This window comes from Dasypus novemcinctus, chromosome 14, assembly GCF_030445035.2.
Source record: "Dasypus novemcinctus isolate mDasNov1 chromosome 14, mDasNov1.1.hap2, whole genome shotgun sequence".
NCBI classification, from domain to species: Eukaryota; Metazoa; Chordata; class Mammalia; order Cingulata; family Dasypodidae; genus Dasypus; species Dasypus novemcinctus.
In genome coordinates this window covers 101983515-102010424 of record NC_080686.1, presented here as the reverse complement: position 1 = coordinate 102010424, position 26910 = coordinate 101983515, and the positions used below count along the sequence as shown (strand labels likewise).

The 26910-nt window shown below is 51.6% G+C and overlaps 1 protein-coding gene across 1 annotated transcript in view; it reads left to right on the top strand.

The window, feature by feature from the left end:
• Positions 1–26910, top strand: part of COL22A1 (collagen type XXII alpha 1 chain) — a 246506-nt gene that overhangs the window by 167051 nt on the left and 52545 nt on the right. The window contains exons 39-43 of the mRNA XM_058276085.2: positions 5726–5803; positions 14883–14918; positions 16206–16259; positions 17443–17487; positions 22066–22113. Coding sequence (XP_058132068.1) covers positions 5726–5803; positions 14883–14918; positions 16206–16259; positions 17443–17487; positions 22066–22113 — 261 coding nt within the window. The remainder of the gene's footprint in view (positions 1–5725; positions 5804–14882; positions 14919–16205; positions 16260–17442; positions 17488–22065; positions 22114–26910) is intronic.

The window sequence follows — 26910 nt, the reverse complement described above, 5'->3', positions numbered from 1 at the left end:
CATTCCAGGTGGGAGTGCCATGGGAGAAGACGTGGTGGCAGGAGAAGAATGTGTTTAGGGAAGAGCGTGCACCCAATAAAAAATCCTCTGACCCACTCAAATGCATACACATAAAACAACGTGGTCGACGTAATCAATTATTGACGTTAGAATGTATCATTTGTGCTGTTGTTTGGCATACATATTTAAAGTCCCATGAATGCAAGCGTTGCTGTGTAACTGTTGCATGATTTTTACCCACTTGCAGATGTTAATGCAAGCACATTTTTAAAATGTCTTCTCCCGTGTCTTTAGTGCTACTGCCTTGTCATCCCCAGGGCCATTTTTTTCCGAGGCAACTAGCGCTTTTGGGAAGCCCGTCACCATCCCTCCGGCTCACGGCAGCACTTTGGGAATCCATGTGTGCTGGAGGTCCTGAGGTTTCCCCAAGCCCCGGACAGCCATTGGGAGAGCTTTTCTCCGTTTTCCTTTTTATCCTGTGGATGTATACACGCGGGTGCATTGCTTTTTAAATGCTCTGTAAAGTGTTTCTATCACCCCCAGCCTTTGAAGCCGGAGGCCTCAGGAGTCACTACTGCACCTGCATTAAGCTTCTCCCTGCGTTGTTTCACTCTTCACACAGTTGACCTCTCTTAGCGTCAGAAGCTCCGCTAATGGAGATGGGTACAGGCTAATGTGCTTTCCCCAGTAGTGATTTTATTATTCTTGATCAAAGTAAAGAAGTAATAAAAATTGAGTTTTTGGTGTAACGTGAGCAAATTCATGGAAATGGGGGAGAATTGTGGAAGCCCTTTGCCTGAAGGTGGAGGCACAGGAGTGGTTGGCTGTCCCTGGCCCAGTGGGGGCAGGTGCGGGAAGGGGGGAGGGGGTGGTCTCCCCGAGATCAGGAGGCCGACATCTCCTTGGCCGCCTTCTGTGCTCCCGCTATGTCCCCCAGATGGGGGTCCCCGTGTCCAGAGGACATCCAAGCCTCTGGGAGGGGGGGCGGGGGCCCCGGGAAACGGCTTCAGTGGCCTTTCTCCGTGATAACTTTTCAGGAGGCGAGGAAAGCCCACTTTCCAGGCAGGGCTGGGGGGCCATTAAGCCATACTAATAAAGCCTGCAGCCTGGCACAGCGCGCGTCGCAGGTGCCAGCTCAGTACACCGCGGCGGTCCTTAGCAGCCACCGTGGGGCCTGGTTTGGGGGTGCAGCACAAGGTCTGGGAAGACCTTCCCTATGGCCTGTTGTCGGGGAGGAAGCCCCAGGGGTCGTGGGGAAGGCAGCCTTGGGGAGCGGAGGCAGGCTGAGTGCCCGGGGGAGGGGCGCAGGGGCCCTGACGTGGGGGGGGGGGGGGGCCAGTGGCTCCTCCTAGTCAAAAGGAGCCTCCTAAACAGAGGAGCTGTTCCAGCGTGGTGTGTCAATCTGCATGTGGTCTAGGAAGAGGCTTCCCGTGGTGGGTAGGCATGGGGAAGAGAAGTTGGAATTCAGGAAGGTCTTGAGCTGAAGAAGGAGAAGCTCATCAGGAGGAAGGAAGGAGAGAGGAGGAGGGGACAGGGTGGGGGAGGTGGAGAGACAGAGAGAGAGAGAGCAATTGCTCAGGCCCTGGGCCACTGACAGCGCATTGGGAGTTCAGGGTAGGAGCTATAGAGAGGCTTTCTTTCTTACTTCCCCCCACTGGCTTTTCCTAATTACTCATAACTGCAGGAAGACTCTAGAAGGGGCCTTTCCTTCTCCTTGGCAGGGTTTCCAAAGGAATGAACAGGCTTTGGCTTCTCACCAAGCTGGTCAGAATCCCAGCCCAGCTGCCTACCTACGGGCCAGATGATTCCATGTAGCGTCTTTGTCCCTGGGAGACTGCACTCCCTTTCTGGGGGGAGTACAGAATCTGCCCCACAAGGGTCCCTGGAGGAGATGGCCTGAGGGCTCAGTGTTCAACAACAGTCAGCTTCTGTCCACAACTTGACACTTCCTCACACACTTCCTCCCTGGGCACCCCCGAATCAGCCCCGCTGGCCTGCACCCAAAGCAGGTACGAGAGCCTGCATTTCAGATGCCTGCTGGTGCCCCTCTCTTTCTTAACTTTGAGCCCTTTCGCTCTTCCTGATGAAGCGTTGAAGTTTTTTGCTCTTTTCTTGGGACCAGTTTCTAAAAGTCCCAGTCCATTAAGCTATGAAGTCGTTTCCTGGGGCAAGTGTTAGTGCCACATGGCTAGTGCCACATGGGCTCCACTCTGCAGAGGAGAAGTCAAGGACGCAGAGCTCCCAGGCAGGGACAGGAGAGCCTTCCTGTTCCATCGCCTCATCTGTGGAAAGGGTTTCAGTGCTGACACAACGTGACTGATGGATTCACTCATTCCCGCATGAAGGAAATGGCCAGGAAAGGCTGTCCCTTTCTGCTATGTTCTAGGTTGGCTTCAGAGGTGAATGGATGTTACACCCAACTTGGGTCCAACTCATTTTAGGTTCTTGGTAAATATAAGTTGAATTAAGGATGAACAAATGGGTGGATGTAAATGTTCCACCTTTAAGCTGCTTCCTGAGAAGTCACAGGGTCAGACAGGGAAATGGGCATTCGAGGACAATGTGGTAAGATTAATGAAGACATATATAAATATCTGCAAGAGGCCATAAGAGAAGGGCAGACAGAGAAATGACTGGGCTAAGTCTTCACTGATGGTTGGTGTTTGGAAGTTTTTGGAAGTACAGGGCACAATGGAAGAGCATTCCAGGCAGAGGACAGTATGTGGAAAGAAGCAGAGGTGCACACAGACAGTGTGGAGGAACCCAGGTCAGCTTTTACCTGGCTGATCTTCGGGCGGGTAGGGTGCTGATATGCATGGAATTTCCCCTTGGGAAAGCTAAAACCTAATAGTAAGGAGAATCTGCATTAATTTAACAAAAAAACAAAAAAACAAAGTGCAAATGGATACGGAGTTCTCTTTTAATTATGTGTGTAAGTGATTTCTGTCATTTAACTCTGCTGTCAATAATGCAGCTATAAGGCTCCTGGTAATAAAGCTCTTTACCTTTTAAATGAGTCCTCATAAGAAACGTGGGAGCCTGATAGAATAGTCTCTTTTTTTAAATTGATGAGGTGCCTAAGAAACAAGGAGGTCATTGGACTTAGTCAAGGTTAGAAGACGGCAACTGGCCTTTTCCTGGGACTGGACCTGAAGCTACCTGACTGCCAGTGTGACCCTTTCTGACCTGGTCCTCCTACTTCTCCAGGTGTGCTGGCCATAGCCAAGTCATGATCATGTTCATTCTTTCTTCATCGTGTTCTCCCCCATAGTTGCATTATTTCTTGACTTCCTCCTATCCTCAGCTTCCCATACATACTGACTAGATTTTCTAGCATTCTCGAGCATCCTGCATTTCCCAAATGGGCCACACCATGTTAAAAGAAACAGAATGCACCCTCTGGGAAGGTGAGGAGAATTTGATGAAGGGACTCTTTACAGAGGTGAGGGTAGTTGGTAAAAGGGTGCTGTACCTGCCAGGTGCCAGCCACAGCAGGAAGCCACTGGAGAAGAAACAGTGACATTTGGGCCTGATGGAGCCAGGGCCAAGGAGGATGGGTCACGTGATGGGACCTGAAATAGTAGAGGAACCAGGGCAGGTGGGAGTTGGGAAACCAACTACTCTCTCTTTCATCCTCTGACCCCCTGCTGGCCCTTTCCTTTAGCTTACACTAACCCTAACCCTAAGTTCAGAGGTCAGTCTACGGGCTTAGGGTTAGGGTTAGGTTAGGGTCAGCATGGGGCAGAGAAGGGTAGAGAACAGAGCTGCTAGTCTGCAGACAAGAGCCCCCACACACAGCCACATGCCGTGGCTTCTTGTGCCCTTCTCGAGCCGCTGGGAGATGTGGATCATGACACGTCTCTTTCGTGAGAACTTCTCAAGCCTTGGTCAGTCCTCTCGAGCCCTGTGAGCTAGACTTATTTGGCCCTTGGAAATGTGACATCTTGAAAATGTAAGTTCCTTTAGAGAAGGGATCATGACTGAGTCACCTTTTGACCTCAGAGCCTAGATCACTGCTTGTAGTGAAAAAACAATAAAAGTTGAAGAATATAACTTAAGTACACATCCAAGCAATAGTCTTGCCACCGGAAAAGCCAATCATCTTAGAATTTTCAATTGAAATGATGGTTAGATTATAGGCTGGTTATTAATGAGATTTTTTTTAGTGCTTAAAAACATAAAACTTAATAAAGCAATGTGTTGCCTAGCAATATAGGCTGTACGTGAAATCAGTTTGCTGCACCCTATCTCATTAGATCTCTGTAACAGCCTTCTGAAACTGCTCCCATTTGTCACACAAGTGAACTCATTCCAGAGCTGTACAGTGGCTTGAACAAGGTCACCTGCCATCTCCTTCTCAGGCTTGGCTGCAGTCCCACTTACCTAATACAGGTCCACAGTTCCTTGTATGAATTTTCGGGGCAATGTGTGGTTTGAATCTGGTTTATTTTGGATTTTAGGAAGTCAGTAAAGTGCAAGTTATATCTAGCACCTCTACCCAAACCCGTCTATGTATATGGGATACAATGTGTGAATATTCATTCAACATGGGTAACCAAAGACTGTAAAGAGCCTGGTGTCAGTTCAAGTCAGGTTTTGCTGCTAGTTGCTTTAGGATAAACACTTGCTATTTTCAGAGGGGGAGGATTTTGGGTAAGAGGCTTGTCTCTGCACCAGCCTCCTCCTACATGACTGGGAAGCAGGCTCTCTGCATTTTTTCTCTCTCCTTCCACTGTCCCCTTTCCCACCAAAGTCCAGGATGTCCTCTGCAGCTGGATGACAGCAATCACATTGGCTTACTTGCACGTGCTGTGCCAGGCCCTGCGACAAGCACCCGAATTGCATTGTCTTTTTATCTTTTTTTTTAAGATTTTATTTATTTATATCTACCCATCCCCTCGTTGTTTGCATTTGCTGTGTCCTTCTGCTGTGCGCGGGTCTTGTCTTTCTTGGAGGCACCAGAACCCAGGACCTCCCATGTGGGAGGGAGACGCCTAATCACCAAGCCACCACCACTCCGTGCATTGTCTTTTTCAATGAATACAAGTGTGGTGAGGTGGCAGCGCCTGTTATTACCTCCCCCTGCTTAGAGATGAAGAAACAGGTCAAAACTGAAGGTCACAGAACATGTCATTTTCCCAAGTCCACAGTTAGTGTTGCAGCCAGAATTTAAACCAGGCATCTGACACCCTCGTCTACAGTATTGACTATGTCCTTGAAGACAAGGATCTTGTCTCAGTCATCATTGCCCCCCTGCTCCCACCCCCTAGAAGAGTGACCTTCCAAATATAGGCACTTGGAAAGTTGTTGGTGAACTGATGAGTCAATTTACTGTTGACTTGGTATCCAAGTGGAAATGTGAGCACATGGTCAAATCTAGGGTACGGTCAAGATGGGGTCATGATGAGGTTTGGAGACAGCTCAGCAAGGTGTGGAACTATGGGCACATGTGGGAGGTGCCATGCATTTAGAGCCATGGTCAAGGTTGGACATGGTCAGCCTTGGACGGTGAAGGTCCCAGTTGGTGGCTGAGGTCCATGCAATGCTGAACTGACTAGGGCGATAGGCTCCTTGAGTGAACTTTTGGGGTAGCTTACAGTGGCCAGGTGGTGGGGTGCATTGTATGGAAAGTGCATGGAGGGCAGTGGGGAGAGCCTAATTCCCTGTGTACCCTGGTTCTCTCTTTCTGACACTGACCCCCTGACCTGATTCTGTCTCTTTCTAGGGCGACCGAGGTGCACCTGGACTCCCCGGCCCTCCTGGCAACCGTGGTGATGCAGGCATCGGGTTCGCTGGCCCCCCTGTGAGTCCTTACTCCACCAGCACGTCCTTGCTAGTTCCGGGGTGAATGGGCACGTGGGTTTCACCCCAGGGATGCGTCTTTTTTGGGTTTCCTGATAACCTGCCCTTGGGCCAGTTGGGGTGGCAGGTCTGTCCACTTCGACCAGCCCTGGGCTGAACCTGCCTTATTTGTTATGGGAATAAGGCTCCTGGGGATGCCAAACTGTGCCTGATTCAGAGAAGCGAGACAATGACACTCAGTATAACTGAGGATAAAAAAAGACTCATTGGCCAAATTTTGCAGAAACTGCGTCATAGCCAGTGAACCTGAGCTGGTTGGGGCAGGGCTCTGGTGTGGGAGGAACAGTGTGCTTTCATGTATTTCAGGTCAAAACCAGAAGTTCATTACCCCTCTTTCTCTAATAATACTGGTGAGAACATAAATGAAACCAAGAAAAGTTTTAATATAGTCCTGCAAATAAAATCCCTGAAGTGGATTTTAAATTGTTAGTTTGAAGGAACAAGCACATCCATCTGTTAGTTGAGAGTTTACACACTCTCTACTAGAGATGGTGATTTCAAGAATACTAAAACCTTTAAAGGAGTTGGAAGAGAGAGTTTTCCATGAAGTCTAGACCTCCATCCAACTTGAGGGTTGCTATCAAAATCCTACACTTGACTAGGTCTAGAAAGAGACAACATGCTTCTTTCCAAGCAAGTCCATCAGGCTTTGGAATTTGGGGATTTATTCCATAGAGAATAGAAATTTATTAGCCATTTCTTTTAATTGAGAATAAGATTTTGATCTTCTGAAACTTTCACTCATTGCTGCTAGTTCTTCCCTTTGTACCCCAGAGATAATCTCTTCTATCCCAAGCACCCTTTGCTGGGTGATAGCCTTCGAATTTGAGGCCAGTTTTCAATCCCAAGGTTTGAAGCTTAAATGCCCAGTCTTTTTCAGATGCCCTTGCTAAGCCTCATCATACCCAAACTACCATTGTGTTCTTGTTGTCATCCTTGTTACTAAACCCACGAGCACAGTCTAACTTTGCCTCTGTTACAGGTAACTTTAGTGTAAACCAGAGGACCGCATGCCCCGATCTGCTTGGTTTTGCGTTCAATAAATGCAGACCACACCAAAAATAATTCAAGTCATGCCAGTTGTCATGTGTGCACGCAGCACTTTTAAAGTAAAACCCCCCTTCCTTCCCTCTGCAGTTCTCTTACATCCTAGAGCAGGGGTTCTTAAGGGGTCTGTGAACTTGAATTGAAATTCAAGAAAACATTCTTATGGGGACATGCTGGTGCAGGTGTGATATTAAATAATGCACAGTCTAGTGTGGACTTGGTAAGGGGTCCGTGGTCTTCACCTGACTGGCTAAGGGGTCCGTGGAACTAAAAAGGTTAAGAACCCCTGCCCTAGAGTTTTCTTGAGCCTTTTGCTCTCCCTGAAACTCCCAGGCTGCTGTGTCTTCTCCTACCCCCTCCCAAGCCTGCCTCCTTTCCTCGCCCTCAGAAACGACCACCTCGCTTCTACTCTACCCCCGACGGGGGGGGTTAACTCCAAGGTGGCTGGAGGCCAGGAGGCTCCGCCTCTTCCTGCTCGTCCCTGCATGCCCTGGAAGAGGTGTGTGGGATCCTCTGGGCAGCACCTTGTTTGCGTTGCACCTTTTTTTCTTAAAAGCAATGGACAGCTAGAACAGGTGCCTCCACTTCGTCACATGAGTTTGACCTCCTGACTCTGGCTTTCTTCTCAGTCCTTTGGTAGTTGGAAGGAACAAAGTAGCATAAGAAGCATTGAAGAAATGCAGCAGTTCAGACTTTCCTTCTGAAATCTTTCCTGTAATAGGGCCCAGAACGCTAGTGTCAGGGTTCTGGCATCCGGCAGCGGCTGCCCCTTTCACACAGCACGGCTTCTCCGGGCTCCGTTCAGCTCCCCGGGGTTCTCCATAGCAAGTCCCTGATCAGAGTCGGGCAGCAGAGAAGGGCACTGCCCACCGCCCCACTTGAGAGCCCCATGCCCCCCGGGAATAGTGTCCCTGCCCAAGTGATCCCACCCAAGAGGTCAGAGCTGGCCCCGCCAAGAGGCCGTAAATCAAGGCACGTTTGGTGTCTTTTCGGCACTCTGACTTATTAAAAGCTTCCGTGGAGGATGAAAGCTTATTGAATTTTCATAAATCCTGTCTTTGGCCTCCAGCCCAGGCTGCTAATGGCCTGGGAACCTGTATGGAGGGCTTAGAAACAAGCCGAGGCTAAGTCTGAGCAGGAGGCGGTAAGTAGGGGTGGTGAGAAGAGGTCAAGTTCACTGTCGATGGAGTCACCTCTTTACAGGGATGCTGGCTCTGTGCCAGGCTCTGTGCCAGGTCCCGTGCTGGGTCTAGAAGCGTCTATTTACACCCTCTCCCTTGGTCCTGGGATCCTGTGCTGGGTCTGGAGGCGTCTATTTACACCCTCTCCCTGGGATGGTTAGTTTTACCCCTCGGTGAGGCTGGGACCCCACGGAAGCAGCCTGAGAACAGGATTCAAGGGCAGGGAGTTGACGTGGAAGGTGGTCCCAGAAAGCATGACTTGGGGCCTGGTGGGGTGGGGCAGGGCAAGGAAGGAAGCCAAGAGAGGGCTCGGTCTTCCTTGAGGACCCCTGGGGCCCTGGCACAGTCTCAGAGCTGCGCTGCCCCGTGCCGGCCCCTCCCGCCAGGCTCTCGGGCTGCTCCCTGGGCAGTAGCCTCCTTCCTGCCTCTGGACGCAGTGGGGAGCTGTGGGCTGGGTGTGTGCCCAGGGGTGGGGGCCGGCCCTGGGCTGGGAACAGTCAGAGGCCCAGAGGCTGGTCATGTAACGGGGCAGAGGCAGGGGCAGGGCGCAGCACCACTTCTCCCACCCTCTGAAGCTGGTGCTGCTTCCTGAGCATCCCCTCCCCTGGCGGGCCTCCCCTCCCCTGGTGGGCCTCCCCTCCCCTGGCAGCTCTGCAGTTTCTTCATTCCCAAGGTCCCTCTGAGAAGGCACAGCGGGGAGGGATCCGTGCCAGGTCGCTGTCCACTCCCTGCCTCCTTCTCCTGCTCCGGGGCTTTTGGCGTGGAGGAGGGCCGGCTCCCAGGAAGTTGCCCGGGCCCTCTCTGCCAACCTCCCTGCCCTCTGCTGGGGTCTGGGCTTTGCTTGCCAAGACATTAGCAAAGCAAAACCTTCTTTTAATTGTCAGCTTGCCTAGACTCTTTCTTCAGCAAGGTTTAAAAATGCTTAAAACTCTTCCCAGCCAGGGCTTGGGGCAGATCAATTGCTCGTGAGCCTTTCTAGCAGCTGCACCTGGGCTGGGCCAGGCGGGCGTCTCCTTCCTTCCCGTCTCTCCACCGCCTCGAGTTCCAGCGCCCCTGTGGTTGCCCTGGAGCTCGGGCTGACCACTGCCCAGGGCCCTGCCTTGTCCCAGTGCTGACACCTCCCCCTGCTCCCCCTCTGTGGGCCCCCGGCCCTCCCTCTCTGGAACCCCTGCGGTGGCCTTGGCGGTGCTGAGGAGCCCTCCTGTGGGTGGGTTTACATTAGTTTCCACTGTCAGCTCTGACTGGGACCTCCCCTTCCCCGGCTAAATCAGCTTTATCTTTAGAACCCCTAAGGCATATCGAAGCGCCCAGCCTCGCAGTCACCCGCCTCACCTGGGTGCTTGTAGCTGGCCTCGGCTGATGTTTCCAGCTGCGCTGGGGAGGGGGACGCCCCGTGCCCCTGGCCTGCCGGCTCGGCTGCAAAGAGGCCAGCGGTAGCTGAGCCTCGGCTTGCCGTGGCGGCCCCCGCCGTGGTTGCGAAGCCGTGGGTGCCTCTTCTGTGGGCCAAGCAGCCTGTTTCAGGGCACATGGCGGGAGCAGCTCTGCTCACCGGGACTGGTTCCCATCCGATGCCGTCCAAGCCCCCGTGGAAAAGGCTTCTTGGAAAAGGCTTGCCAGCTGGCTCCCAGGCTCTCCGGCAGCTCCGCTTCCTGCCCAGCCCCTCCCCTGTCCCCCCCCCCCAGGCCGGCTGCTGTTCCCTGGGCTCCTGCTCTAACTTGCTCCTCCCTCGCTCAGGATTTCCACAGGGTGTCCCAGGCTGTCTGCCCTGGGGCGTTTTCCAAAGTCCCTTCAGTGCTGTGCCCCTGGCTCAGCTACCTTTCCAAAGCCTGGCCCAGAGCTCCGCTCCGGCCTCTGTGCCGAGCCCTCGCCTTCTCCCCTGAGGCCCTACAGGCCCTTCTCACCCCGAGCCCAGCTGCCCCTTGAAGGGGCTGGTTTGAAGCCTGCCGCCCCCCTTCTGTCCAGCCCCGTCCTCAGCCAGGTGCGCCCTTGCCCTCCTCTCTACCCTGAAGCCCACGATCCTCCCAACCTCTTCTCACCTAACGATTTCCAGCTTGCCCACGGAGCCCGAGGCTCCTCGCATCTCCCAGTCTTGATTGAGGAGTCCTGCGGGGCGGGGTACTCAAACCTTGAGCACTGCACCCGGGCAGCTCCGTGTCCAGCCACCCACGGCTCCAGAGCCCGGCACAGGGCCTGGCACACACGGGACAGGCCGGCAGTGCATGGAGAGAATGAGGAGGCAGCGTCCGTGCAGATTTATCTATATCCAATGTGGGGGCACCCTGTGCGGTGTGGGTGCGGGTTTAGTGATCAACTTTCAAAGGAGGCAAACAGCGATTCTAGCATGGCATTTAGCATAGCAGAGAGAGAAGACAAAGGGCTTTTGGCTTTGTAAGTTTTCCTTAACTACAGTTAGCAGCAAACATCCAAGTGTGGCAGTGTCTGTATGTCTGCCTATGTGTGTGTTTATATGTGTGTATGTTAGTGGAATACATATAATGCACACATTTTTATTATAGAGAATTTCAGATACACAAAATATACATACTACATAATTTATATCTATTATATATGTATAAATTTTCATTATAGAGAGTTTCAGATATACCAAAAAAAAATAATTGGAATTGTCAAATGAACCCCAATGTAATCAACAAACCAAGTTTTCATGGTTAACTCTTCCCTATTGTCATCCACTATATTGAAGGAAATCCCAGACATGCTATTTTAACTAAAGCTATTTCAGTATATATATCAAAAAGATAAGGCCTTTTAAAACATACCCACCATTCAAAAAAAACATTATTTCCTAACACTATCCAGTCAATGTACAAACTTCTGATTTTTTTCACAAATGACATGTTTACTCCCCATCCTTTTTTTCCTTTGTGATTTATTTGTTGAATAAACCAGATTTCTTTTCTCACAGAATTTCTTAATCTAATTGTTTAACAAGTTCCTCTTTCCTCTGAATTTCCTACAAATTGGTATTTGGATTTAAGGCTTGATCAGACTCAGGTTTGATGTTTTTGACAAGACCCGTGTGGAGCTGGCCATGCGCAGTGCTGATGCGCGCAAGGAGTGCCGTGCCACACAGGGGTGTCCCCCGCGTGGGGGAGCCCCACGCGCAAGGAGTGCGCCCGTGAGGAGAGCCGCCCAGCGTGAAAAGAAAGAGCAGCCTGCCCAGGAATGGCGCCGCCCACACTTCCCGTGCCGCTGACGACAACAGAAGCGGACAAAGAAACAAGACGCAGCGAATAGACACCAAGAACAAACAACCAGGGGAGAGGGGGAAATTAAATAAATAAATAAATCTTTAAAAAAAAAAAAAGACTTCACAGGTGGCGATTTCTTCCCTCAGGAGGTGCATTGTGTCTGACGAGCCCGTTTTGTGGTGTTAGCAACCTTTCATGTCCGAATCAAATCCATTAGTGCATCAAGGTTTGTTTGCAAATTGGTGCTATTCTCGTTTTCTCAGACCTTCTTTTATAAAGAACACTACTTACACAAAGAGGAATGGTCCCTCATTTACTCTTTGGATACCCAGTGTCCAAGGCATATATGGAAGGCAAAATAGAAATACTTTGGTCTTTCTGTTTGCTTTCAAAATGATGACTCAAATCCTTACCATCCTGCAATGGTGACCAGTTAATTTTTTTTTTTTAAGAATAGTTTTGATGCCATTAATTCAAGCATATTTGGGGTTTTTCGGTACCTTGCAGTTATTCTTTTTGATGCTCCAACTATCCGGTCTTTGGCCAGTGGGTGCGTATCTCAAGTTAGTGTCTGGGTGCTTTTGGCATAAGCCTAGCAGCATTTGAGAGCTCCCTGGCTCTCCGCAATTACAAGCTGTTCTAGGCTTGTTGTGCATATTTATTGCACAAATCTGGAATCAGTCATTTCTCAAGGAGTTGTCATTCTTATTAGTGGAAAATGGCATTTGAAGGCCAAAATTTGGTGCCAGGGCAAAATCACTCGAACAAACACATCGACTGACATAATATTGGAAAGGAGGGTTGTCATTGCTGAAAACATATTCATGCTTCAGATTTAGGAATGCCACTCAGAAGTTTTATACACCCCCTCCTCGAAATACTTTTATGTTTATTCAAAGTATGCTAATGAAATAGCTGTGGGAATGCCTTTTATGGGATGGGCACCAGCCTAGTTCTTTACTTACAGTATCTTCTTTTATTTGTGACGATATAATAGAAGGTGATCCTCTATCTTTATATTACATTTGAGGAGGCTGAAGCACAGAGATACTTAGTAACTTATTTTAAATGAAGGCCTTTGATAATAAAATCCATCCTTCACATGTGAATTTTATGTTAGATGCCATAAGGAATTTGGAACCTAGTCTAATGAGCAAATTAAATGACTGGCAAAATTCAGATGTATGTAAACTAGTCGATGTGTGCTCCTCAACGCAACAGAAGCAGTGACTTAGAGTGGAGGAAACAGGCTTCTGCAAATAGGCTGCAAGTGGAATTCTGAGCCTTTTTTTTCCATTTGTTTTGGTAAATTACTTAATGGCTCTTCACTTCAGTTTCTCCATCTGTAGCAAAAGGATGCTAATAATACCCACATCCTTTTATTTATCCTAATAATTGCAGGTAGGAATTAAAATGAGTTTCTCTGTGTATGAAGCTGTTAGCATCACTCTGGCAAAAAGACCCTTTGCTCTGAGTCCTCTTCCTTCCAAGTCTGTGTAAAAATCTCTGCTTTTCCCTACCCAGTCTTCCCTATGTTGTGTTGTGTAATTGTTTCCAGGCATTTTTGGAGTGAGATGGGATTCTGAGGAAGGAAGGAAGGATGGAGGGAGGGAGAGAGAAGGAGGATGGAAAGAAGATAAATCGTAGATTAGATTAGATAGAGATGGATGAAACAGAAGTGTTACCATATTCTGGTGCTTTTTCAGATCATTCCATGAAGAGGTAAAAAAGGATCATTTCGGAGATTTACTGTGATTTGGGGCTGTTTAGTCCTGGTCCCTGGGTAGCTCTGTGAGTTATGTTTTTCTCCTTTTTTCAGTTCTGCTGCTGTAAAAACCCCTCTGTGCTGTTTCACCACGAATTAACATTTGCTATGATTCTTAAAGGCAGTTCGCTCAGGAAATTCCTATTTTCTATTACTTTCAAATTCATTTAACCTGTTTATTAATTTTTAATTTCAATGACTTGATAATTTATTTCTAAATGTTTGATACCTGCTACATCTTTTTTGGTAATGCCGTGTTATTTCCTACTGTGTTTAATTTCTTCATTTACTTATTTAGTCGTTTAAGCAGGCTTTTCTTGTTGCTGTACCAGATAATCTTCCACCTGAAGTTCATGGGAAGTCTGATTTTGCCCTCTATGTCCACTGACGCTCTTGCGGTGACTAGCTTTGTAATTTGAGATTGCGGGTTCTTGTCCTTGGAAATGAATCTAACACAATCCTATTTGCTTTCTGCACTCAGAGGTGTCTCCATCTGCTTTTGGGGCACCAGGCTTGGTTTTGGGCTGAAAGCACACAGGGTTTCTATTGTAGGGCCTCAGATACCTGTGGCTGTGAGCTCTTGAGGACGGACCTCAGAGGACCTGTCCTTCCTCTGCAGTCTCCCAGGCAGCCAGGCACCCCCCGGATGTCTTTTCCTCCTGAACCTGCGGGCCAAACTCTCCCACGCCCGTGAGTGCTGCCCAGACGTTAAGAACAATTTTTACCTTCTTAATTGGCTAAAATAAGAATTACATGAAATCTAAACGCAGGGTCCACAAATGAAGCGTTATTGGAGCGCAGCTGTGCCTGCTCATCTATGCATCGCCTTGGGCCGCTTCCATGCCACAAAGGCAGAGCTAAGTGGTTGTATCAGAAATGCTGTGGCTCCCAAAGCCCGAAACATCGACTCTCTGTCCCTTTACAGAAAAAAAAAAAAATTGAACAAAACAAAACTGGCAGGCTCTGTTATAACCTATATAAGGGTCTGCCTTTACCCAGCATGGCACGGTTCAGCTTGCTGCTCAGTTCCCTCTTCCTGTGCCTGGGTCACCATGCTGAGCATCGGGGTCAGCGTGGTCCGCTGGGGCTCAGCCCCCAGCCTCGGGCAGTGGCCATCCATTCCGGAGAGAAGCGACCCTGCCGAGGTGAGACGTCCAGCTAGGGCACACGCAGGGCTAGCGAGCGCCTCCCCCGAGAACCCGGGGAGCTTTCCTGGGGGCATCCAAACTGTACCCGAAGTGGGACAAGAATGCATCAAGCAGACACAGCGTCCACAAAGGCCAGCGGCCGGGGACTTGTGTCCACTGTCGGCCCCAGAATTAGTGCATCAGCCGGTCAATGAACAGACCGTAGGCGCAGCGCCCAGGAGCCAGAGCATGGGCTGGCACAGGGCTCGGCGCGCTCGTGGGAAGGCATCCCTGTGTGTGCACCCTTCTGTAGGTCAGGGCGGCGCCAGCTTCGAGTGTCCAACCCCACCCTGCCAGACCGTCCTTGCAGGAAGCACCGGAGCATCTTCAAAGGGGCTCAGAGTGTGGGTCCAACCCCACACAGAGCTGCAAACTGGAGCTGGACCCAGGGGTTAGCGACCGGGGGGTGAAGATAGAGTGACCCCGTTCACGGGCACCCACTGGAGGGTACAGGGAAATCTCTAGTGCGTGGGTGGGTCGTGAGAAGGTGTGCCCTTTTTGCTTAAAGATGGGAGGGTGTTAGCGCCTTCTAGGACAGTTGAAGGCCTGGCTTTGAAATAAAGACCACCGTGTGCCTAAATAGCACTTCGCTCCCACTTTGCTGACCTGTCTGTTTGTTTGTTCTCAGGGCCCTGCTGGACCACCAGGAGACAAGGGGCCTCCGGTACAGTATGGCTGGAATGAAGGGCTGGTTTCTATGGGATGGATTCTCCTCTAGTCTGAGGTCAATTGAAGGGGCCAGGAAATAGGGTTTCGAGAGTTCCTAACATCCAACAGTGTAGACGCTCCAAATCTAAGCCTCAGCCTACGGAGCGATGGGAACGGGATGGGGGGTCATCCATCCAATGGGCATGACATCCAGGCCCGTGCCCGTGTCTGGCAACCGGTCCTGACTCAGCTTTTCGGCATCTCTCCACCCCAGGAGGACAGCCACGGCTGGTGAATGTAATCATAGATTTGCCAGAACTGATTTCCAATGCTGGCTTCCCCAACCCCAGCCCTGGGGTCTCGGGCAAATGAGGAGAGCTCTCTTAATCCACAAAGTGGGTGTAGCAAGGCTCTTGCGGAGACAGGATGCTGAGGCAACAGTGGAGCGCTCAGTACCTCTTTGGTCCCTGGAAGACCAGGTGTTGATGCTGTGCCTCGGGCTTATTGGGAATATGTGCATTTCCACCAGCTCACCCCACTGGAGGAGGAGCTGCATGTTTGCTACCAGGATACCAGAGCTATGCCACGTGCACAGATTTTAAATGCTGCTCCCTCATAGGACCTTTGAACGAGGGAGGACAGGAAATTTTATACCCACTTTTGTAGATGCGGCCTGAAGCAGTTACTTGGTAGGTAGATGTCAGAGGAAGGGGTCGGCAGAGCAGGTGCAGGTGCAGGTGCAGCAGATGAGGCCCCGGAGAGGCAGGCCCAGCCCTGGCCAGCTCTTGGTCCGCTCGGTCCCTGCCGTGCAGGCGCCCACCTGCAGGTCGACTTAAGGAAAGTCTGACAGGAGCCGAGATCCATCGTGAGAGATATCTGTGCCGTATCCTGGTGTGGTCCAGGCACTTTCCAGAGAAAAGAAATGACCTTTAATGAAAATGAGTCAGTGCTGTGCTGAGCCCTGTGCCGGAGCCTTGTAAGGTTCAGCCCTGGGGCTGGGGGCTCAGGGACGTGGGGTGGGGGGCCAGGGTATGCGGCCAGGCCTGCCTCTCGCGGGGGTGTCACCTGCCGCCCAGGGAGGAGGCCTGCACAGGGGCCCGTGTAGAAGGCTCCCGGGGAAGCCTTGCCAGCGTGTCCCACATCCACGGAGCACAGTGAAATGTGTAGGTGCCGAGCAGGGTGGCATGTGAGTGCCCTCAGCTTCCTCTCAGCAGCACGCCATGTATACAGTAGGAGCTGATTTTTGCCAGGAAAATGGGGGGCTTATTGGCTTAAATTTTTGGGGGGTCTTCTTTTTCACCAGGGATCTCGAGGCTTACCTGGATTCCCCGGCCCCCAGGGACCCGCTGGCCAGGATGTAAGTAAAAAGAGACCACATGGGCTCGTTCAGGGTACTTAGAGACACCTCAGTAGGACTAGCCTCCGGAATATGTGCCTGCTCTGTGGGCTGCTCAGACCCCAGATGAGCTGCGCTTCTCCATCCATCCCTGCCCCTCCCCTGACTTCTCTGTTGATCGTGGTTTATCATTGTGTATTATCCAGTTGTATTTCTTATGCTTTTGCATTATGCGTTCAGGACCTTGTAAATTCCCAGTATTCCACACGTACGATGCCTCCCGCTCTATGCCTGTTTTCTTGCTTACCTAGCCACTATGTTCTGCTTAGGTCAGGTAATGCTTTCTCTGTGGCTTTGTCCCTTCAAGGGAATTGCCCGGGTTTATCAGAGGCTCCTTGATGATGCAGCCCTTCTCACTTTGCTACCATGCTCATCATCTCTTACCTCCAGTACTCACCTTTGCTCTGAGGTAGCTCAGAGGAAGCAGGGACTGTGTGTGGGATGACACCCAGCAGCCTGCCCGGCGTGTAGCCATTCCCCCTGCAGAGTCATCGACCAGATGGATGGAGGCAGCCCATGAGTTCCTAGAGGGCCGCGATATCTGGCCCCATAAACAGTGGTATTTATCGCTCAGGCATCCTCTCTCCAACCCTCAAATTTCAGTTTCTTATAAGTAGAAACAATAAATAAATTATTGCTTCCTTGGCTTCTTTTTCAGAGAACAAAGCTATCCTCTAATTTATTTTTCCAAAGATTCAAATTTACCTCCCTCATTCTCCAAATTTCATTCTTAAAGCCAATCCAGTAGAAATCCCCTTTTTTTCAAAGCCATTCTTCCACCTGTGTTTAGAAAAAGATGGTGTGAGTTTAAGATAGGGGTGTGTGTGTGTGTGTGTCTGTGTGTGTGTGCCATTTGTGAGTTGGCTTTAGTTTTATGTTTTGGGTGCTGGTTATAGGAGAGGGAAGCTGACTGTTCTAAAGCTTCACCACTGTCAAATATTTCCTGGGAAGCTTTGGCTATTCCAGGTGAGATTGGAAACCACGAGTTTTCATTGGTGCCAATCTTAAATTTGGGCGATTTTTTTTTTCTCACCAGGTTATGCTCAGGAAATGTAGAGTTTGGGCAGGGGTTGGGGATGGTGGTGGTGGCGAATCAAGATTCTGTGCTCATAAAAGCTCATGGTTCGTTTCTTTCTTTTCTTAGGGTATACCAGGAAATCCAGGAGAAAGAGGGCCTCCTGGCAAACCAGTACGTCATCTTCCTATTCTGGATGAGTATTGACTGTCAGGGCTCCTGCCAGAGAAACAGTGCAACTAAGATGAGTCAAGAGGCTTTGATGAAGGGGCAGAAGGACCTAATAAGGGATGCTGAGATGATGCAATGGGAAGCCATTGCCACCATTGGACTTAAAGGAGCAAGGGGAGGAAATAATATTTTCAGAGCCACATGGGAGCTAGAAAAGAGTCCAGACAGAGCTGTAGTCATGGGGTCAAAGCCATTAACTCAAAGCCTAACCCAAGGCAGGAAGGGAACAGCTAAGAAGCACCCACCTCCGAGTGTCCCCTGTTCTCCCCTTTTCTGATGATGCCTCCTTTTGGTCCAAGTGAGCCAGAGGCCAGTGGGCCAGTGAGCCCGGGATGCATCTCGAGGAGTCCTGGCTGGGGCCTGGGGCAAGGCAGAGAAGGATACAGAGTGGATCAGGGATTGAGCAACTGAGAACAGCAGCGTGCATTCCTGCCTCGCTCATTTCCTAGCCTTTTGCTCAGGAATGTCTGCACCTAATCACCCTGCTTTTCCAAAGGCAGAAACTGTCTTTCCTCTCGCAGGAGGGGAGGAGTGGGAGCTATGAAAGGACGAGGGGAAACAAGGCCCTGAGGCTTTGGTCTGAGGCCGCCTGGCCCCTGTCTAGCCCAGGTTCCTGCAGGTGCCGTGATGTGCAGCACATTTGTCACCAGGGATGCATTCTGAGCTGCTAGGGCCAGGGAACCCTAAAAGGTTTATCCAGGTGACCAGGCCAGGGAAAGAACTGGAAGGGTGAGCAGGGCTGAGGGCAGACAAACTGGTCAGGTACTGGAGAAATTGTTCCATTTAAAGGTATTAACTTAAGATAGAAGAAGTGGTGGAATTCAAGGTGGGAGAACCATAAGTCTGGTTTCAGAAACCAAGATGCTGACTTGGGCAGACGGATCTGAGAGGCCACCTGTCGCCTGTGCAAGCCTGGGTGGACACGTGCTTTGGACAAGGACCCAAGGCCCAGGTCCCTCCTTGTTCAGGTCGATAGGCTCAACAGAGTCCGGCACGGGGCCTTGAACTGCCTAGAAGGGCTCTGTATCTGTCCACTGAAGGCCACTGACAGGCTCATGACAAGCCTTGGAGATTAGGGGCCAGCTCCTCAGCCATCCCTCGTCCTCCTGTGGAGTCGGCTATAGAGCAGCTAAATGAGCCTCTGGGAATCAGCTTCATTACCCAGAGCAGGGCCCTGCTGATGTGGGTGGAAGTATATGGCCTAGGCCAGAGGCCAGATTGCCTTTGAACCACTTGTGCCAAATCTAGACCTTGAAATGTGCCTGTAAATAGAATCAAGTCTGCAGAGTCCAGCTGTCGGCATGGACAATCGTGGCTGGTCACCAGGAGAAAAGAATGTTCCTGGGCGAGCTGCTGAGTGATCAAGAGAAGGGGTGGTCCACAGAGAAAATGTGGCATTGGTGTGTGAAAAGTGGCCATGGTGGCTGATGGGTGCGGGGAATGGGAGGAAGAGATGAGATGTGGAGGCGTTTTCGGGACTTGGAGTTGTCCTGGTTGGTGCTTCAGGGACAATTACCGGACATTGTAGATCCTCCCAGGGCCCACTGGATGGAACGTGGGAAAGTATGGGCTATGATGTGGATCATTGACCATGAGGTGCAGCGTTGCCCAGAGATATACTTACCAATTGCAATGGATATGTCATGATGATGGGAGAGAGTGTTGCTGGGGAGGCGGTGGTGGGGTGGGGGTGATGGGGTTGAATGGGACCTCATATTTTTTGAATGTAATATTTTTATAAAATGAATAAAAAAAAAAAAAGAGAAGGGGTGGGAAGGAACAGGCTGCTGAGTGCCCTTAAATTCAGGAAGAACACACTCCCCTGCAGATGATCCCAAGGGGGCCAGTGGCCTCAGGGCCTCTCCAACCTCACAATCAAATGAGTCGCTGTGTCAGGTGCTCCAGCGCACTCCCAGGACTCAAGAACTCAGAGAAGGTGCAGTCCTCATAACTACAGGTCACCCTAGCACAAGGAGGCAGGTGGAAAGCCACAGAAGAACAGAGCATCTGTTAGCAAAATTAATTCAAAACTCAAAGAGAAAGATGCATAGGGCAGAACCCAGGAGAGCCCAGGCACCCACTTCCGGTGGCCCTCTCCTAGTGGACTCTCGTGGGCAGCACTTAACTGCCCCAGAAGCCGTGCTTGACCACACACGGGAAGCGTTTCCAAGCAGGGAAGCTCACCAGAGCCCTGGGGTCCAGGGTTTTTATTGGGGGCCACTCAGGTAGGCATGGGGTGCCCATTTGGCTGACCTTCATTCTTAAATCCCCTCCAGAGGTCAAGCTGAGACCATGTGGCCTAAGGCCCTCCACATAGACCACACTGTCAGCAAAGACAGTGTGCCGTGGCCCAAGGCCCCAAAGGGCGACCGTCACATCAGGCAGGGTATCCCCGGGCTTGGAGGTGCTCCCCCAGGAAGCAGGCACTGCAGGTCTGTGCCTGGGTTTCCAGGGCTTGGTCAGCCCGCCCCCACACAGCACAGGCTTTCAGCCCTCAGGCCTGGAGAGAACCTGAAGTCCTGCTTCAGTGCTGCACGCAGCTGGGGAGAGGCACAGAACTGTAGGTCCCACCCCCCTGCCTTGAGCTGGGCTCTCTAGAAGCAGAGCCTGCAGCCGGGATTCTCGCAAGCGATTGATTGTGGGGGAGCGCTCCAGTGAACACTGCGAGGGGCTGAGGGAAGCAGGATGCTGCAGGGGGTGAGGAGAGACAGAGGTTGGGGTTCAGCTGAGGTTGAGCCCTGGTCTGATCCCCCAGGGAGCTCTGGAGGGTGACTGCCACCGCAGTTGTCCACCTCCTCTCCCCCAGAGGAGTCACTGGCTGGGGAATGGGGACACCAGCAGGTAAGGGGGGTGCAGGCAGGCTGCGGCCGGTCTACGGCACCCCGACACTTCCTGCCACTTGTTCTCTGAAGCCACAGGTCCTAATGATGATCTGCTGGGTGCAGCCTATCCCTAAGGGGAGGAGACAGCCCCGTGCGTCCTTCATTAAGGCCACTGTCCCCTTGCAGACCCCGTTCCTGTGTGTCTTGAGATCTGAGTGGCATATAGAAATGGGTCAGAACAAGGCATTTATCAAGTTACCTCCAAGGCCACACTGTACCTAGATGCAGCAAGTCCACTCCTTGCTGTCTGCCTTTGTAACATGCCCAGCCACGTTGTCTAACAGAGCTCACTCCACCATCCACCAGCCTCAGGTGGCAGCCTGAAAGTGTCCAAATAATACAGTCCCAGCAGCATAAGATTGTCTGCATTTGAACAATATGAACCCCCTACATAATATTCCCAGGGGAAAAAATAAGTGTTCAAAATAAACCCCCTTTTCCTTTTCAAAGTTTTAACAAAGTTGAATTGCAAAGGCCGGCCTTCCTCGAGAGGGTCTCCTTCGGAGAGCTTGGGAAAGCTTGTCTAGCAGCTGTAAAGGAAGTTCTCGCTGCAGCCCTAGGCATTTCTTTGGCATCTCCAAATCCGAGTTCATCCACCTCCGGGTTTTCTCAGGGGGTCCCCTGTTCCCTTAGTTTAAAGGGCTAATGGGACCTCTGGGAATTTTAGAACACAACGCAAAGCCACCCCCAGCCAGCCCAGCAGTTACCCTAGGCAAACTTGTCACCTGGCTTTTATTAGCCACAGGATGTGGCAGAAACCAGTGGGGTCCAGGAAAAGGGATACGGAGAGAAAATTTGTCTAGGTGTTAGCCTCCCCGAGATTCTGGGCTCGCCCCAAAATTCATAATCCAGAACTCAAACTCAGAAGAAATTATCCATCCCAGGCGTAATTGTGGCCATAGGCTGCCCATATCCCATTTCCCTACGTATTTCGAGGAAATATCGACCACCTTCTCTCTCAAGAGTGGCTTCTCTGGTGGTATTTCTTTTTCATTGCAAAATTTAGATGCTTGCAAAGTGGCATGTCAGCCTCCAATTCTTATCTAATAATTCCTCTTCCTTTAGCTGCCTGCCTTTTGATTTCCATCCCCGCCCCCAATCATGTGTTCCTTGCACCTCAGTGTGAATCCAGCCTCCATCCCACCTTGGACTCCCGGCTGACTGCAAGCAGGACACTCACCCTCCAACTCAGTGGATTTGGATTTGAATTCAGTGACTCACAGACTCCTGCATACCTTAGAGGCTTTGAAAATTACTGCTGTTTTCTGAAATTTCCTTTCCAGAATTAGAGGCTTTCAACCCTAATGGCCGATGGGGTTTAAAACAATTATGACTCAGGAGAACAAAAGTCCTTGGTTTAAATTTATGCTAGGTTGTGAATAACTGATAGCAACAGCGGTTACCCATCGGGGAAATCCGTGAGGGAGCAGAAAGGCTTGACATAGTCAGACTTGGCTGGGGCGCAGGCTCTGCAGCTGCTGTCAGGTCTGGGATGCCTTGGGATGCTCGTGTCCCCCCCACACAGAGGAGTGAGGGGTTGCGGCTTACCACCGTAGGCTGTCACGTTTCTGAAGATGCGTAGAGCATGCTCTGTGTGCGCAAGCGTGTAAGTGGGGTTTATTTGTTTTCACTTTGACAGGGCCCCTCTCCACGACTGTCTCCGGGGGACATAAATCTCTTGGTTAAGGTAAAAATATAAAATCAGTTTGCATGCCTTTCGAGAACATTGAAGGGGGAGGGGCACTGGAGAGCTCAGCAGTCCTTTTTTTTCCCTGAAAAACTACATAATGCTATTAATAATGAGAGCAGCAACATTTGTTGAGAATCCACTTTGTGCCCTGCAAGGTGGGAAGTCCATGCCATCGAACACGGTGGCTACTGCCCACATGTGCCAATTTAATTAAAAAATTTTTTTTTCTATGCCATTTTATTTTTTTTATTAATTTTTAAAATTTTTTTTTCTATTTTTTAAAATTAAAGTATTAATTGAAATTGAATACGACTGAAAACCCAGGTCCTCAGGCTCACTACTCTATCTCAAGTCCTTCCCAGCACACGTGGCCAGTTGGTACCTTATTGGACGACGCCGGCTGCGTTGCCATGGTCACAGATGGGCGGCCCTGTGCTAAACGCTTGTGAGCGTCTCGTGTAATTTTCACGATTCCTCTTTGAGGTCCCTCCTGTGCGTGCCCCTGTTTTGCATATAAGAAAATGAAGATGCTGAGAATCGGGTCGGGCCTCACTGACTTCCAGGACACGGGGCTGCCTAACGTTCAGGAGAGAGGGGCCGGCACGCGTCGGGCGGCTTGGGCGTGAGTCCTGAAGCGCAGGGACCAGCAGCCCAGCCCGGGGGGGGGAGGGGGGACTGCGGCTGCTTGGGCCCCTCGGCCGGGAGGGCTGGACCTGAGTGCAGACTCAGCCATTTCCAGAGCCTCGTCCTCTCTCCATGTGGCACAGGCCCTGAGACGTAGGCGTGACTCAGTTGGGGTAGGAGAGGGCCTGGCTGGAGCTCGACCTGAGGGCTCAATGTGGAGCTGCCCAGATGCCTGCCCAAGGCCCTGGGCCTTAAATGGCACGTCGGGAAGGAGAGTTAGCAAGAGGGGCCCACGCTAAGCCTTAGGTTTTAGAAGGAACAGTCTTAGTGCAGTGGTGCGGGTCGTTTTGCATCTCTACTTTCAGCCTCTGTCCTAAGGCTGGGTTGAGCCTGGCGTTGGGTCTTGTGTGCTAGATCCCTTCCTCCTGGCTTGTATTCCAAAAGAGCACCTGCACCTGAATGATGTTGGAAAATACCTGTGTCATGCATGCCACCAAGGGAAGGGGGAGAAAGAACCTTCTCAGAAGTTAATCTTGCTACACATCGAAATGCCTTGTTGGAAAAGTACACATTTTATTTTAAAGATGAGTAGTCGTGCAATCTCTGCTGGTTTTTATTGATAAGAGATAGTTTTTGCTATGGGCAAGGACATGACTAGAAATCACTATCTATTGATTCAATGCCTTGTTTATTATAGGCTTTTATGAGTCTTGATCATTTTTCATAATTCCATTGCTCTGGAAGGAGCCAGGTTTGCATCAGTCCCCAGAAGATGGCAAGTCAAGATGCCCCACTCTTCATGCGCCTGATACCAGGAGTGAGTGCTGGGAGGGCTGAGTCATGCTTCTTGGCTGCAGCACTGAGACAGATATTTAGTCAAGTAAATATTCCTTCTTTCTGCTAAAGGAAGCAGTGGCGTCCATCAGAATGTGAGCACCGGCCCTGGAGGTGCCGTCCCACGGGAGGCACTGTGCCCGTGAACCCCGTGGACAGGGGCCCGGCTGGGTGGGCTGGGCAGGGCCTGCGCAGCCCCGGGCTTGAGCCCCGTTTTATATGGTCACCTGCTGCCGTCCTGCTCCTGCCAATTAAAGGCGGCTGGTCTGGTCCAGGTGGCGGGAAGCAGGTGCCTCCCTGCTGAGAAGGCAGCTTTTATTACAGAAGATTTACCTCTGGCCCAAAGAGTTCTAGAGCATCGTATATCTCATGCTGATAATTGGAAAGCTGCCCAGGTAGAAAGTTCATCTTCCTGGAGTCCCTGTCAGATGAACTTCCGTCGTTGGCGCCTCGCCCAGCAGGTCATCCTCAGGACATCTCTCTTGCATAAATAGTATCTCATCCAATTTCCACAAACAACCCTGCGGGTGGGCACCCCTACTATGCGCACTTTACAGGTGAGGTGGTCAAGGCACACAGGTTTAAGTGGTGGGTTCAAGGTCCCACAGCTGGATGGTGGCAGAGCCAAGAAGCGAACCCAGCACAACCAACTCACGTGCTTGTGCTCACCCCTCTGCTAGCCCCTCCGTCCCTGTGCTCTCCCCTCTGCCAGCCCCTCCGTCCCTGTGCTCTCCCCTCTGCCAGCCCCTCCGTCCCTGTGCTCTCCCCTCTGCCAGCCCCACTGTCCTTGTGCTCTCCCCTTTGCTACCCCTCCATCCCTGTGCTCTCCCCTCTGCCAGCCCCACTGTCCTTGTGCTCTCCCCTTTGCTACCTCTCCATCCCTGTGCTCTCCCCTCTGCCAGCCCCTCCGTCCCTGTGCTCTCCCCTCTGCCAGCCCCTCCGTCCCTGTGCTCTCCCCTCTGCCAGCCCCACTGTCCTTGTGCTCTCCCCTTTGCTACCCCTCCATCCCTGTGCTCTCCCCTCTGCCAGCCCCTCCGTCCCTGTGCTCTCCCCTCTGCCAGCCCCTCGGTCCCTGTGCTCTCCCCTCTGCCAGCCCCACTGTCCTTGTGCTCTCCCCTTTGCTACCCCTCCATCCCTGTGCTCTCCCCTCTGCCAGCCCCTCCGTCCCTGTGCTCTCCCCTCTGCCAGCCCCTCCATCCTTGTGCTCTCCCCTCTGCTAGCCCCTCCATCCTTGCTTGAGGCAGCACTGGACGGCTGCCCAATGAAGGGCTCTCTGCAGTCACTAGATGCCATGAAACATGGCTGCACAAGCTCTTGGCAGGGCTATGTAGGAAGGATTCAGGTGTCCAGTGAGAGGCTGGACGATTTGGCAGGGAGTTTATTTCTACTTCTGACAAGCAATGCTTGCCTTTTTCCCCACATCCCCAAAACTGCAGCGTTTCTCCATTGACCAGGCATTTTTGTTGAGCGTTTACTTGGTGCACTGGGCCACACTGCACATGACACAGCAACTAGGTTTACTGAAAACACCTCAGACAAAAGGAAGAAGTAGAGACCAAAAGGGAATCAGCACTTACAGATCACACACCGTGGGCCTGGAGCTTGCCAGGCTCTGCGTGCATGCTTTCCTTTAGATTTCACCAGTCTCCTAAGGTAGGCAGAGAGCGCAGTGGACAGGTAAGGAAATGCACTCAGAGGGGTAAGTGACTTGCTTGAGGCCCCTCAGAGAGCCCAGGAACTGGGAACTAGTATTGATGAGCAAGGGCTTCAGGGAGGAAAGCAATAAAAAAGTCACAGCAGCAGATGTAGCAGCTGAAATCCCCTGTGCCCTCACGGGGCGCCAGGCCCGGCGTCACACACCTTCCAGCCGCGGTTCCTTTGTTCTGCCCAAGTGCGTTTCGCAGGTGAGGAGGCTGAGGCTCAGAGAGCAGAAGCCCTGCCCCCAGGCGGCAGCTCAGCCCATCTGGTTGGGAGCAGGACCCTGTCTAGTCTAAGGTGTTCAGAGACAGCGTGAAGTGCCCTCGGGAAAGGGGTTGGCATGTTGTCAGGAAGCCCCCCATGGCGGGAGCCAAGGCCAGCCTCGGGGCTGCAGGTGGGTGGGTGGCTGCCGCGGAGCCTTGGTGTGTTTGTTGAGCGCGTGCTCTGCGGCACACTGCTGCGAATTGGACACGCAAAGATGAGCCAACTCCACCTCCGTGCTCCGAGAGCTCCTGCGCGGGGTGGGCTGGCGTCACCAACAGGCCGCTTCAGCCGTGAGACGGGGGCTTCGCAGCAGGGTCCCCGGGGCTCCTGGGGCCCCATCCCCATCCAGAGCCCTCTTGGAGTCGGAGCTCCCCGAGAATCTTCCAAGACCAAGTAGGAGTGAGGCAGGTAAGAGGAAGGTGGGCCGTTCCAAGTTGCTCTCGTGCTGGAAAAGCACTTCCGTCCTGAAGTCAGAGACGAAGATGGATATGAAATCACCTGAGCCCCTCCTCACTGAGACAGCACGCTCAGTGCAGCGTCACGTGGGCCTTTAGAGCGGTCTCCTGGAGGAAATGGCCGTGGATTATGAATCTATTTCTTTTGTGTCATTTGACGCCACTTGACCCTGAGCTCTTCAAGGCCACGCAGTGCTGTGGTCTCAGAGCTTAGCACAGACCGAAGGCAGAGGGGATGCTTAGCAAGGACTTTTCAATGAGGGAGTGAATGTGAAATTATGAGCCCGTAACAGCTAAATGTACTGGCCGTTATCTGCCTGACCCCGCAGTAGCCTCCATGCCTTCTGTGATAATCCCAGCTACCCTTCCTTAGATCGCAAGGGGGAGGAGGGAGGGAGGGGGTCTGGGGAGAAAGAAGGGCACGGATCCAGGAACCTGAGCACGGAAATGGGCTAGAGGAGGGCCAAGCCAGAGTGTGATTTGCTACCTACTGTGTTCTGAGCTGTAAGATCTAGAGAGGACTCGGCAAAGTAGAAAATGTGTTCCCAGGGCCCAAGGAACTTTAAGTTCACCCTGGAATAGCTCTGACCTGCCCCAAGGAAGCAGAGCAAAGCTCACTTCCAAGGAATAGTAACTGAGCGCCTCCCTTGGGCCAATGGTCGGAGCTTGGGTTGTGTCCCTGCTGCTTCCTTGTTTTCTGCTTCTCTGTCTGGAACACCTCCCTATCAGGCTAACCCACCAGGGAGCACGCAGCACCAGCCGTGTTTGGCTCTGGCCCTAGTGATGGTACATGCTGTTTAGCAGCACCAAATGCTCGCATTCGGGCTGCAGTGTTGGTGTGTTTAGATGCACCCAGGTGTTGGTACATTGATTTTGATGAAGTCTTCTTGGGTCATACTTTTGCAGTCTGGTGGGTCAG